The sequence below is a fragment of the Populus euphratica genome, unplaced genomic scaffold (genome assembly GCF_000495115.2).
Source record: "Populus euphratica unplaced genomic scaffold, PopEup_1.0 scaffold1001.1, whole genome shotgun sequence".
NCBI classification, from domain to species: domain Eukaryota; kingdom Viridiplantae; phylum Streptophyta; class Magnoliopsida; order Malpighiales; family Salicaceae; genus Populus; species Populus euphratica.
In genome coordinates, this window is record NW_011500862.1 from 43,970 (window position 1) to 56,940 (window position 12,971).

At 32.2% G+C, this 12,971-nt stretch overlaps 1 protein-coding gene across 2 annotated transcripts; it reads right to left on the reverse strand.

The window, feature by feature from the left end:
• Positions 1 to 2,567: 2,567 nt before the first annotated feature.
• Positions 2,568 to 10,269, reverse strand: LOC105116623 (uncharacterized). 2 transcript variants are annotated; one of them, XM_011014055.1, is made up of 13 exons: positions 9,871 to 10,269; positions 9,654 to 9,764; positions 9,494 to 9,576; positions 9,303 to 9,420; positions 9,038 to 9,198; positions 7,174 to 7,691; positions 6,942 to 7,012; positions 6,510 to 6,766; positions 5,043 to 5,224; positions 3,807 to 4,090; positions 3,600 to 3,717; positions 3,332 to 3,514; positions 2,568 to 3,241 (listed from the first exon to the last, which is right to left on the reverse strand). In XM_011014055.1, the coding sequence occupies exons 1-13, from the start codon at positions 10,002 to 10,004 to the stop codon at positions 2,924 to 2,926; spliced, it is 2,538 nt and encodes an 845-aa protein (XP_011012357.1). In that variant the 5' UTR covers positions 10,005 to 10,269; the 3' UTR covers positions 2,568 to 2,923. The 2 variants fall into 2 exon arrangements, with proteins under 2 accessions (XP_011012357.1, XP_011012356.1); XM_011014054.1 differs by having other exon boundaries at positions 7,174 to 7,757.
• Positions 10,270 to 12,971: the final 2,702 nt, after the last annotated feature.

Below are 12,971 nucleotides of genomic sequence, written 5' to 3' on the forward strand. Positions count from 1 at the left end.
CTATGCACTTGTTTTTTTTTTAGTTTGTAATAATGAATATTCTATGAAAATAAAGCTTAACTATTTTTATATTATAAGTTTTTCAAATGATTTCTAATATTAATCATTCTTTTTTTTTTCAATAACATACAAAATAACGAGACATGTTTTCCAATGTATTTTTTTTTTTATTGAAACTTACTTTTCATATCATGCTAAGTTCTTTGTTTAAAAAACAATTCTTCTAATAAAAATATGTTTTCATTATTAAAGGAAATGAATATAATTCTGTTATTATTTTTATTAAAAATGAGCATCAATTTTTAGATTCATAAATTTTTTTTTCATGATACTAAAAATATGAAAATAATATCTATATCTTTTTGCATTAAAAATTAATTTTAGTCTTGCCTGTAGCATAGTGTGAGCAAATTACATGCTCTGAGTATGATAAATAAGGATGGTGATTTTATAGAAACTCGAAGTAAGAAAATCAGGTTTCGGGTAGATAAATTCAGGGTTTCAGTCACTACCATCCTTCTCCTCTCTAGCTGCTGGAGCTTCCTTCAGTTTATCAAAATCTTTTACAACAAATTCTTCTAAATCACTCGCGGTTCATAGGTAATTAGCTCTCCTTTTCGATTCTTAATGCTATTTGTGTCTTCTTCTTTTGATTTCATGAACTGGATCTTCAAGGTTCACAGACTTTTTAGAGTCGCTTTTATATATATATATATATATATATATATATATAAGTAAGTAATTAAATTCAACCAATCATCTAATTAATAAAAACACCAATATTAGTAAAAAGTTTGAAAATAAAATTCTTAATTCATAAAAATTGACTATTTTATAAAACGCCGCATGAAATACAGGTTATTCTTATTTTTAATTTATGCACCATGTAAAACTCTAAATAATATAAATAAACTACTTGACAACTAAACTATATAGAATTGTCCGTTATACTTTTATTATTATTATTATTAAAACCCTAAAAAAAATTTAAAAATCAACAAAAAAAATATAAACATTAAAATTTGAAAATCATTATTTTATTTTAAAACTCATCAGGATAAATTGAACTCTTTATTAATATTTTTATAGGTTATTTTTTGCTATTGTCTTACGTTATTTCTACTATTTTAAACAAAAATTGATAATATCAAAGCTTTTCTGATTGTCATTTAGAGTTTATTTCAATTCTTTCCATGTATCATAAACTAATTTATTTATTTATAATCATGCGGCATATAATTCAATTTTGTCTCTAATTTTTAATTAAGAGTAATTATAAATTATATTATGTGTTTCAAAAATTAAATAAAATCAACTATTATTTGATAAAACAAGAGGTTAATCCAATAAATATTCAAACTTATTTATTTATAAATAATTATAAACAATTTAGCTACCAATTAGGTCTCGCAAGGTTATTAGACTCGAGTCGATTGGGTCTAATAAGAACATGAGACTTGGCTTGAGTTTGGTGGCCAAGATAAAAAAAATAAAAATAAGATTTAAAAAAAATAATAATTAGGATTTCTATTTAGAATACTTCAATATTTTTTTTTTAACAAGGAGTAATTTATATTTTAAAATAGTAGCATTTTTTGAATATTTTTTATTTTTTATAAGATATAAAACAATTTATAAAAAAAATAATTAGGATTTTTGTTTAAAATACTTCAAAAATAGTTAAAATATTTTTTTATAAAAATAAAAATAATTTATAAAAAAAATTAATTAAGATTTTTTTTTATGATACTTCAAGGATATTTTAATTTTATTTTATAAAAAATAGAGATCATTTATAAAAAAAATATTTATGATACTTTAAGCATAATTTAATTGTTTTTTATAAAAAAAATAGAAAAATTAATTGGCATTTTTGTTTAGGATACTTTATGGGTAGTTTAAATATTTTTTTTTATAAAAAATAAAAAATAATTATAAAAAAATTATTTAGGATACTTCAAGAGTAGTTTAAATGTTTTTTTATAAAAAATAAAAAAAATTATGATAAATGTTTAAGATGCTTTAATACAATTTAAATGGTTTTTTTTTATTAAAAATAAAAATAAATTAATTAGGCATGATTGCCAAACAACAAAGTGTTTGGGTCTACCATGGATATCAGACCTAAAGCTTTTGAATTTGGTTTTGGCTTTGGCTTTGCTATCAAATTTAAAAAAAATTAAAATATTTTTTATATTTTTATAAATAATATTAACTCGTTATGAACACTAACCATTATACTAGTCAACACTAAATACTAACATGACATACTAGTTAACATTAAATGTTAACATAAGCTTATAATAAATGTTAACATAAATTTATCCTTATCAACTAGGTTATATACACAGTATAAAAAAATTAAAAAAATTCATTTTAAATAAAATTTTCTTAACCCTCATATATATATATATATATATATATAGAGAGAGAGAGAGAGAGATAATCGTTTGTTAAGCTTTAGGGGCAACCGATCACGCCACCATAAACAGACCTCAGACACAGAATGTTCTAACCCTCTCAGAATGTCAATGCAATTACCTAATAAGAAATGCAATGCCAGAAAAGAGAATAATGCATGCTTCAAATGTTAATTAATCTATTGCCTCAAGGATTGTGACCAGGCGGCTCTTTAGAACATGTATCTGATTTTGGAGAGACATTTGTGAACGTCCTCCAGGGTTTGGTATAGGAATTCAATCCACCTAGTCAATTCAAGTATATTACAAGTTCCAACATTGTACAGCCCAAAAACTCACCTTCCCTACATAGCCAAATATCTGCGATATCAACTTCCAAAAACTTCTCATGGACCTGAAATTTTTATCTCGGCCACTGTTAGGATCCAGCCTTTGTTCGGCTGAAACTACCGTTTCCCTTTGGTCAGCTTGGCACATCATGGGTATCGGGTGGAATATGATAATCACAAGTCAGTATTCCTTGAAAATGATGGCAAGGGCACGGCCTCTTGTGGACGAAGGATGACAAGCACACAAAACATTCCAAGCATTGGGAGGACTAGGAGCCACTTCAGCAGTTTATAGTAATGCATGTGGAATGTAAGCGAGAAGTCATCTGAGAAATAGAGTCCATTCTTATCAACCATCTCCACCAAAACAGTTCCAGTAGTTCTCACTCCAACTGTTGCAAGTTTTATCCGATATTTTCCTGGACGGTCAAAGATTTGATTTTGCTTTATCCGTCGTTCACCTTGATAATTCCCAGGAACTAACAGGGTTGTCTGTATTGTTCCAAATGAAAATTAGAATTATAAGGTATTCTTTAAATTGTTGTTGAAAACAATAATTTGGTCATTCAAGGAGCAACTTACAGTGACATTATAAGGTGCTTGAGACCCAGATGGGATTCTATACTTGTCCACAATCTCAAACTCCACCCAGAAGCTCTTCCCCTCCTCATCACGGAAACTTCTTGATGAAGGTTTAATATACACCCCTTCACGGTTGTAGCGGTTTGCTAAATTGTTTCTTCCTTGATTAGTAGATCTCCAAGCCTGAGAAATGCACAGTATGCTTAATACTTGAAACATACAAGAACATTCAAGAAATCACAACAAATATGGTTCACAACTATCCTGCCTTCAGGGGATGATGTGGAACAGGAGTTGAAAAGCAAAAGACATTTCCATTCATTGTTGAAACTATGAGATCAAGATCATCTCCACCATCAACATTGTCTGCCAAGACCATGCTGTATCTGAAGCAGAAAGATCATGATTTGGATAAATCACAAAGCACAATAAATAAGTTGAATAGTCAAAATTTAAGGATATAAGAATATCTTACGAAGTTTCACCAATATCAACAACATCAGCACAAGAAGTTGGTCCATCTATAAGGTAAAGATAACCATCGAATGATGTTGTAACAAGTGTGAGTCCCTTGTTTTTCTCCCCACGTTTACTTAAGTCAAGAAGAAGAACTTGATTCATCACTCTCCCATGAGTTCTGTATGGGTAAGGCCGAACAATAGAACCGTCCTTGCCACTAAGAACATATATGTTACCTGATAGTGTAGGGACTACAACATCAGTATGGCCATCCCCATCAACATCGCCTATAGTTGGACCCTGAGGAATGTTGCAGTCTATGTCAGATCAATCTATCATGAAACAATTAGGCACTTTTTCACTAAAATCTCATTTAAATGAAGGTCATGCACAGGTTGCATGCATTCAGGAAACAAATAGTCCTGTCAAATCACTCCATCATCAAACACTTGGACACTTTGTCACTAAAATCCCATTTAAATGAAGATTGTAACACACGTTGAGCTTCAGATTGTAGTTTTACATTCAAAGTACTATAAAAATAATGAGTATAATTGGATATGTAGACATATCCAATTATACTAAAAGCTGTTACACCAAGTGGTTATCTCCCAAAGGTGTTGGCTTCAAGACCTAATTCCCTCATCAAAGGACCAAGAATACATGCCCATGCCACCCACCAACAAAGCAAAGACAATATTTGATAAATTCCCCACCCCACCCCCCGGGCAAGTCTGAGGATATAGCCTGATCTCCCCCACCCACAGAAAGGCCAGATAACAAGTATATCCTCCATGCAAATGATATTAGAATCATAATTTTTGCAATGAAGTTTTTGTTAAATATTGACATAACTACAAATTCCAGTACGAGCATGACTTGCATCTACAAAACAAGGAATGAAGTTTCTATTGCCTTAAATTTGACACCCCCTACAAGGATATGACACGATGTATTTGTACAGTTGCGCCCATAACATAATAAAGATTTCTTTTTGTACAAAAGCATCTGTGTTTGTGCTTTTCTGTACAAGTAATATGTGGAAACAAAGTACCTAGTGTAATCTGATTTTTCAAGAATCTATTCTGGACCAGGCAATGAAGCACCAAATGCTCAATCTTAAAATTTAACCACCAGTAGACCAATATAAACTATGAAATGCAGCTAGCGGACATCAGATATTGAAGGAGGTCATACTTAATTCATATAGTCGACATCATATTAAGAAGTATGAAACTGAGATCCAAATGACCTGGGAAACAAGACTCTTAAGGTGCTTTTCCCAAATTTCTTTTCCTTGTGATGTCCATGCAGCAACATTTCCATGTACATCAGTGGTCACTAGTTCAATTTTTCCATCATCATTGATATCAGCTGCAACTATAGCGCCTTGAATTTCAGCCATTTCCAGAGGGAAATTTTCCCTGATATTTCCTGAATAAAACAATAAAGTTCAGCTTCCAACTTTGTTTGGACTATTGGAACACCACACTTGACAAGCAGTTAAAATAGAAGAAAATTGATGTGGGAAACTTTCTTCAATATTTTTGGCCTAATAATGTTAATTGCATTACTTCAATAATGGCTAAGATTTTTAGGTTTTGAGGAGTTTAAGAAGAGTCTAAGACAGTTGGTAAATCAATCATAATGTTTAATCCAACCATTAAATCAAGGAGCTGAAATTTTTATAGAACATTCTGAAGTTTCATGATGAGTGCCTTCAAATAAAGCTCCAAAGTTATTATGCAGGATTGTCTTTTTTTACCCTATTGTCTTTGGATTCTTTTTCCTATTTAATTTAATTAATATTTTATTATTTAGGAATACTGATGCTAGATGGGTTCTATTGATTAGGAAAGTTTTAATTAGAAATCTTTTTCAATAAAGGATTCTAAGTCTAGGACTAGTATAAATAAAGGTGTCTAGTTTATTTTTGGATGATTCAGATAATCAGAGACTTAAAATAATCAGAGACTTTCTCTAAACCACTTTAAATAATATTAGGTCTATAACCTTTGGGCTTGAGAACCCTAGTTTTATCCACACTGTACACCACATCAAAAATAGTCACAAGATTTCTACATAAAAATCATTTTGGTTTCGTAAAGATTTTAAGGCATGAAAATCAAAAGTAGATACAACAGAAACTTCCTTTTCATGTCACACTAAACAAAATCCTTGTCAGATAAGTTTGGATATTTCTCTAGATGTAGATACTGAACAGATTAATCTTTAGACTGCGTGCATTTAAACTCAAAAGTAAATACTGTGTCTATAAGAAAGTTTCATCTTGTTTATCCTTCCAACCACTTTGAATTCTCTTCAAATACTATAAAATAGGAAAACAATGATAAATTGATTCAAGTGGTGATAGGTAAAAGAGTGTATCAGTCAAACAATCAAACTCAAACTCGACTCAGCAACCAGAAAAGGAAAAAAAAACAAGCAAATATGATGGTAAAATGCCTACAAAGATAAGAGAGCTGCACAAGCAATTTTAGAGAAAAATAGGAGTGACTAGTTTGGATGTCAATCACTGTCGCGTTTAGAACAGAAAAAAATCACATGAAAAATTGTATTCAGTGATCTTGTATGAAGAATAACATAGTTAATAAAGCTGAAAGATAAAAAGAATCAATGAAAGCTCATTGGTAGAAGAAAGGATGGCATTACAAAGAGGGAATGTTAAAGAAAATGCAGGGTGCAAACTCAAATTTACCATGATGATCCAGGACATAGAACAAGCCAAATGAAGTCCCAACAAGAATGTCCAAGTTCCCATCACCATCCAAATCAACCACTGAAGGCGAAGAGTATATATATGCACGAAATTTTGCAGTACTTGTACTTAAATCTAGTTCTCGAGTCCACTTAACTTGCTTTGTATCAAGATTGAATACAACAACGGAACTGGCAATATATTTCCCAACATCAATATCACCAAGCTCTTTCAAATGCTCAGGATTGTCATAATACCTGTCAGTCAGGTAACACCATTAGCATGGACTTCATCAACAGAAAATTGACCGAAAGAATATGCAATGACGTTGGAGAAAGTTCATTTTAAAAACAGCACAAAATTAATATCTGACTTTCAATATATAAGAACAGGGCAAATATACAAAGTTGTGACACCAAAAAGAGAACTCACTCTTGATCAAAGAAATACGAAACTGCAACAATCATTTCAGTTACTCCATCATTATCAATGTCAGCAATCACCTGATGATAAAAAATAAAAAAAAAATAAAAAACAATGTCATCCGCGTTTCATAACTAAAAAAAAAACAATGTCATCCGCGTTTCATAACTGCATCTTACTTGCATCTGTGAAGAAAAGTCTTCTACTGCAATGCATTACTAGCAATGAGTTTTAGACTCACAGGAGTGCACAAGATATGTGAGTCAATATTCACATAATCCTCTAATTTCTCATGTTTACTTTCTGTCCATTCTTCATCTCCCCACATGGATTCATCAACATAATCATCATAGTCATAACTGTACTCATCAGCTAATTCATCACTTTCACGGAATAGCTCAAAAGATGAATCTGCATCCGCTTCTAACCCTTCATCATTTTCAACAGTTGCTGCATGAACATTTTCATGGTCATTCTCTTTAGATTCTGAGCCACCTTCATGTGAACCCTTTGAATTGTCATCTTCGAGAAGCCTTCTTCCAGTGTTTGTTCCATTCTCTGCATTATTAGTTTCTTTCTCTACTGTAATGGTTCCATTCTGAGTTTTATTGGTTCCATTCTGAGCAATATCTGTTCCATTTGACCCAGCACCTACAGAAGAATTATCGACTTGCGAGGACAGTTTGATAATTGTTTCCGTTTGACTCTCGCTCATTTTCTTTCCAGTCTCAATGGATGCATTTGCTGGATGACTATTTTCTGTTGATGTAGAAATCGAAGAATTTGTTTCAGGTGTCTTTTGATGTGTATTATTTCCAGTTGTGTCTGCAAATTTGACAGCCAATGTTTACCAACAAGGTCAGTTTGTCTATGTTTCTTGATTTTTACTATTATAAAATGCCAGACAAAACTCAAAATAGACCAGGACAGGATTCATGATATCATATAAACATTAAAATTTCCATGGAAAAGAAAAATTAATATTCATCTTGTACTCCAGGACCAAGCTCAAATAAAAATCAATATAAGGGCAAGGCATGCATCTAGATTCAAACGTGTATAAGGAGCCAATCAAGGGCTCAAAAACTATTGAAGACAATGGGGATTAACACCTATTTTTGGCGCCTTCTAGTTCCTCCTACACTTGGATTACTACAGGAATAAACAATACAATTCAAATTACCACCCACAAGTTTTTGCTTTGCATTCAGCATTACCAAGACAATATCAGATAGAATTATGATTTCAACATCTTCAGTACTGTAATCCCTAAGGGGGCCTGTTTGTCAACATGGAATAAAGACTAGAAATAGGAATTGAAAAGAAAAGAAGTTCATTCATTTCCATCCATGGTGCTAGGTAAGCAACGGCTATGAGAACTAGAGAAGAGATGAAAAGAGATCCTTCCATATTTGATAGCCACTGACATGATGCAGGTTATAAGACTAAAGCCAAATAACACATCCATAAAACTACACTGCATTTATAACATTCATTCCCCCCCACCCAAACCCCAAGATGACTATCCCTAAGGCCGCTACCACCATCATACAGTTAAATTTATTATGGATATCGCATAGCTGTAATCTCCTTGCAAGTTCTTCATGCCATGCACACTAAACCCATCCATTCCCATTCCCATTCCCATTCCAATTCCAATACAGATTCCCTATTTATCATTCTTGGTTACCAGATGTGCCTGTAAAGAATGGAATGTCATGTTTTAGTTTTACCGATCTTTAAGAGCAATTCTACAGTGTCTCATTTCTATAGTTATATTTCAAGAAGTCAATGGGGTTTTGAGACACACAATAGAGTGTAGCCTTCCTACATCCATAAACCCTCACATTCCAACCCTAAAAAAGATTTTAACTCAGGACTGCCAAGTTCAAATCCTAAGCTCAATCCATTGGCATCTGTTAGGGACTCTGCATCACATATAAAATAATAAAGAAGATCAAACCAGATTCTGTCATCCTTCAAAAGAAAAGGGAAACAGGAACCACAGGCAACTTCCTCAGTTGACCAGTAAAATATTAACACTAAAGCAAATAAAATAAGCAGTACCGAAGGTACAAACAGTTATGAATCCAACATTAACTTACGAGACTGTGATTTGTTCTCAGTAGCCTCTATGACAAGTTGGTCATCATGAACATCTGGGTGAGAACGATCCACAGGATCTGGATCCAGACCCACATACCAATTCTTTTTAACTCTCCTACGAGGCACTTCCAGTTTATCAGTCATCATGTATCCTGAAACCCTAAAATAGAAAACATATATAATCTATTAGCTTGGGCACCTAATCCAACACTACCTAAACTCAGTAATATAAGACAACAACTACATAACAACAACAAAAAATACCTGAAGAAGAGAACTTCACCATTGTAAGTAGCCAAAGCAATCTCCCTCACACCATCCTTGTCAATATCATATAGAAGAGGACTTGCATGCACCGTTGATTGGTGGAATGCAGGCCAACCTGATAAAATGTTGTAGTTGATCTTATTAAGTCTAATTCATACCCAGGATGAAAATCGAAATTGAAACTTTACCTGGGATTTTGTCTCCATCAGAACCTTCTAGAGCTTCAAGATAGTGAACAAAAGAAGGAACCACTACATCGAGTTTTCCATCACTAAAATAAATGCATTTAAATATCATTAAAATCCCAAATGATAATTAAGTAAACTAAAAGATTAGTTATTTAATTACCTATTGATATCGGCAATCAATGGAGTAGCGTAAACGCTAGAACTCACTTCGGTTTGCCATCTCAGCTCTAGATTTCTAGGGCACTGTGTATTCAACAACGCATCCTCATCTCTACACACGTAGGAATTCAAATTAACCAGAATTAGACCTATCAAGCTAGCAGAATTCATAAAATGATTGAAATTAATTGTAAAATTAAAAAAAAAATCGAACTCACAAGTCAGGGTAACCAAGGGCATCGTCCGTGGCTTCTCGGTCTCGAAATTTGTTCTTTTTGGACTCATCTCCATGAATGGAAGTGGTGAATAATAAGAAACAGAACAAGAAAACTCTAATCGCTGGAGGTTTCATGTGATGGCTTTTGGTTTATCACTTCAGCGGTAGAATTAATTAATTACGGTTTAGAAACTGTTTGGTTAGTGGATAGGTGAATACGTAATCAAATTAATTGGGATTTATGGAATTTTGATAAACCTTAAGTAGGGTTCCGTGGAGATCGATCGATCGATCTCTCTATCTAAATTTTTCCGACGAAAAGAGTTGAAAACTGAAGGGAGACAAGGACATTTCAAAATGCCCCTTGGTTTTTGTTAAATTATAATCACGTGCAGGTAGAATCTAATTATGAAGGATTTGATGGGTGAACTTAATAATATAATAGTTTTCGGTTCCGGCCGGGTCGATTCTGGTCGGGTCGGCAACACTACGATTACCAATTTTCCGTGTCTGAAAGGCATTAAGTGACGCCGTTTAGCTACTAAAAAATCCAGCTTAGTTGTTAGTCAGTTGTGCAAGATAAATGGGAGGATTGGATTTTGTACTAAATGCTATCTTTATTTGTATTTTTTTCATTGTAAGCTTTAGTATTTGTTCGGTAATGCCATTTTAGATAAATATATTAAAATAATATTATTTTAGATATTTTTATTTTTAATATTAGTGTATAGAAATTATCAAAAAATACATAAAAAATTAAATTTAATATTTCTTTCAGATATAAAACAATTTAAATATATTTTTAAAAAACATATTAAAAAAACATAGTCTTTCTTTGAATAAATTTTTGCAATGAAAATCATTAAATCCAACCTCCTTTTATTCTTATAATTCATTGTCATCCAACCTTTAATAACTCCATGATATAAATATAATTTGATATCAACATATTTTATACACAACTCATTTATTTAAAAACCCATGAATAGAAGGGTCAAAACTAGGGTGATGACAACATGTATAAGCTTGACAAAAATATCAGATTTAATATTCTTAAGTTTAGTTATGTGACTCAACATGTATAAGTTTGACAAAAATATTAGATTTAATATTCTTAAGTTTAGTTATGTGTTAAGATCAAATGCTTGTATATCAGGTAAGATGTTAGTCGTAATACTCTTGGGCTCAATTATTTGTAGAACCTAAATGCATATGGGTTTGATAAGATGTCAAACTCAACTTCCTTAGACTTGACTACATGTTAAGCTCAAGTACATGTAAATATAATAAGATATGATACCCAAACCCCTTAAGCTTTACTACACACTAAGGCCAAATGTTTGTGGGTGTAGGAAGGTGTCATACCTAACTCCCTTAGGCTTGGTTATGTAATAAGCCTAAACACATGTGAGTCTAGAAAGATGTTAGACCCAAATCAATTTGGCTCGGCTACACGCTTAGCTAAAACACGTGTGGATCTGGAAATGTCGAACCCAAAATCCTTAGGTTTATAATCATTTTAGATCCAAACATATAGTTGATGGTCTTTATTGACTTTATATTAGGTCGTAAGGCTATCCCTAAGACCCTTATAAAAGCTTAGGGTAGTCATTACTTTACACCCCTGGGTGCATAAAAGTTTTCTAAGAGCTAATTTTATTTCAATCAACATTAATGCTACAAAAAGGTTATTCCCATCAACATTAATGTTGTGTACACAATAATGTATAAATATTTTTATAGCTTTATTGTTTGTCCATCTGTACTAATAATATATAAGAGTAATTCTCATCAATATTGATGTTGTGTAAGAAAACATTTACATCAGCATTAATGTTGATGTAAAAGACTTTTTCCTTACTAATATATTCAATGGAAAAAAGACTTTTGGCACCTAGAGCAAAACAACAAGGTTCAAAGCACAAGGGTCATAAATGCTCTCTGAACCACCCAGGTAAAGGATTCACAGTCTTATTCTCTTATCATACATTCTCAAAGTATTTATCACACAAAAGGTAAGAGCAAATATTCTTGTTCTTATAGTTTAATGCCCTTCTTCTTATTTATTACAATCCCTTACTATAAAGTCACAAACTTAATCATTGTAAAGTCCCTAAATCCCACAAAAGGAATTGAAAGTCCATTATCCCTTTGCTCTTCTTTTTCCTAGGAATGAAATATTGACATGAATATGTGATCATCTAGTTTTTAAACACTCAAATTCTATTTTTGAGCATATTGGATCCTAAAAGATCATCAATTAGTGTTGTATGTGGGGAACAATAAAAAGCGATCAATTGCTTTTCCAAAGTTGATTTTTTAACACATTTAACTGATATTAATGACAAACAATCAAGAAGCCCCTAGGATGAGGCATGTTATGAACCTCCTTGCAGCAGTTGGCATGTTTGCTCCACTAACACCTTTAAAGTTTCAACAACGCATTAATCAGGTGCAAGCTCTTACCCAAGTCATTATAGCATCCTAATGTCAAATGTTGCCACCGTAATAAGCCCCTGCACATAATATAGCTCTTTCATTACCAATTTCTCAATTATAAGTTACCCCCTCTACTAGGAGATAATTATCTTATCTAGAAAAGCTATGTAAAAATGACATGGAGAGCTTTCCACTTGGACGGTCCACTAGCTTATTTAGAGGTCATTCTCATTAACACGAAACTCTCTTAATAAGTAATCACTCCAAATATTATCCTCTAGATATTATGGGAAAGAAATCAGTTATCAATTATGTCATTCCACGCTAGAATCCTCTAACTCCTCAAAGCCTATCAAACAAAAGTCTGGAATAAGTATGATTATTTAACACCTCCAGGATAATACCTACAATCCTCTTAGGATAAAAAGATCTTCTTTATCTAGATGAGTTTTACATACCTATATCCCAAAGGATTATATCTCCACAAAGATGACCTTAGACAATTATAATTACTTGGCATATCCTAAAGAGCATGTCCAAAATGTATGTAGCAACCTTAAGCTAGTCATCCAAGATGGTAATACAATATATAATATCCTACCTACAACCTTTAAAGGGTCAACTAGAGCATGGTATAACAACCTAAAGCCAAGCTCTACCATA

Excerpts from the sequence above, each read along its gene's own strand:
- LOC105116623 (XM_011014054.1), bottom strand. The coding sequence starts at position 10,004 with ATGAAACCTCCAGCGATTAGAGTTTTCTTGTTCTGTTTCTTATTATTC. Across the intron at positions 9,577-9,653 it reads TTGATTGCCGATATCAATAG|TGATGGAAAACTCGATGTAG; the intron begins GTAATTAAATAA and ends CATTTATTTTAG. Across the intron at positions 3,515-3,599 it reads TTCCACATCATCCCCTGAAG|GCTTGGAGATCTACTAATCA; the intron begins GCAGGATAGTTG and ends TGCATTTCTCAG.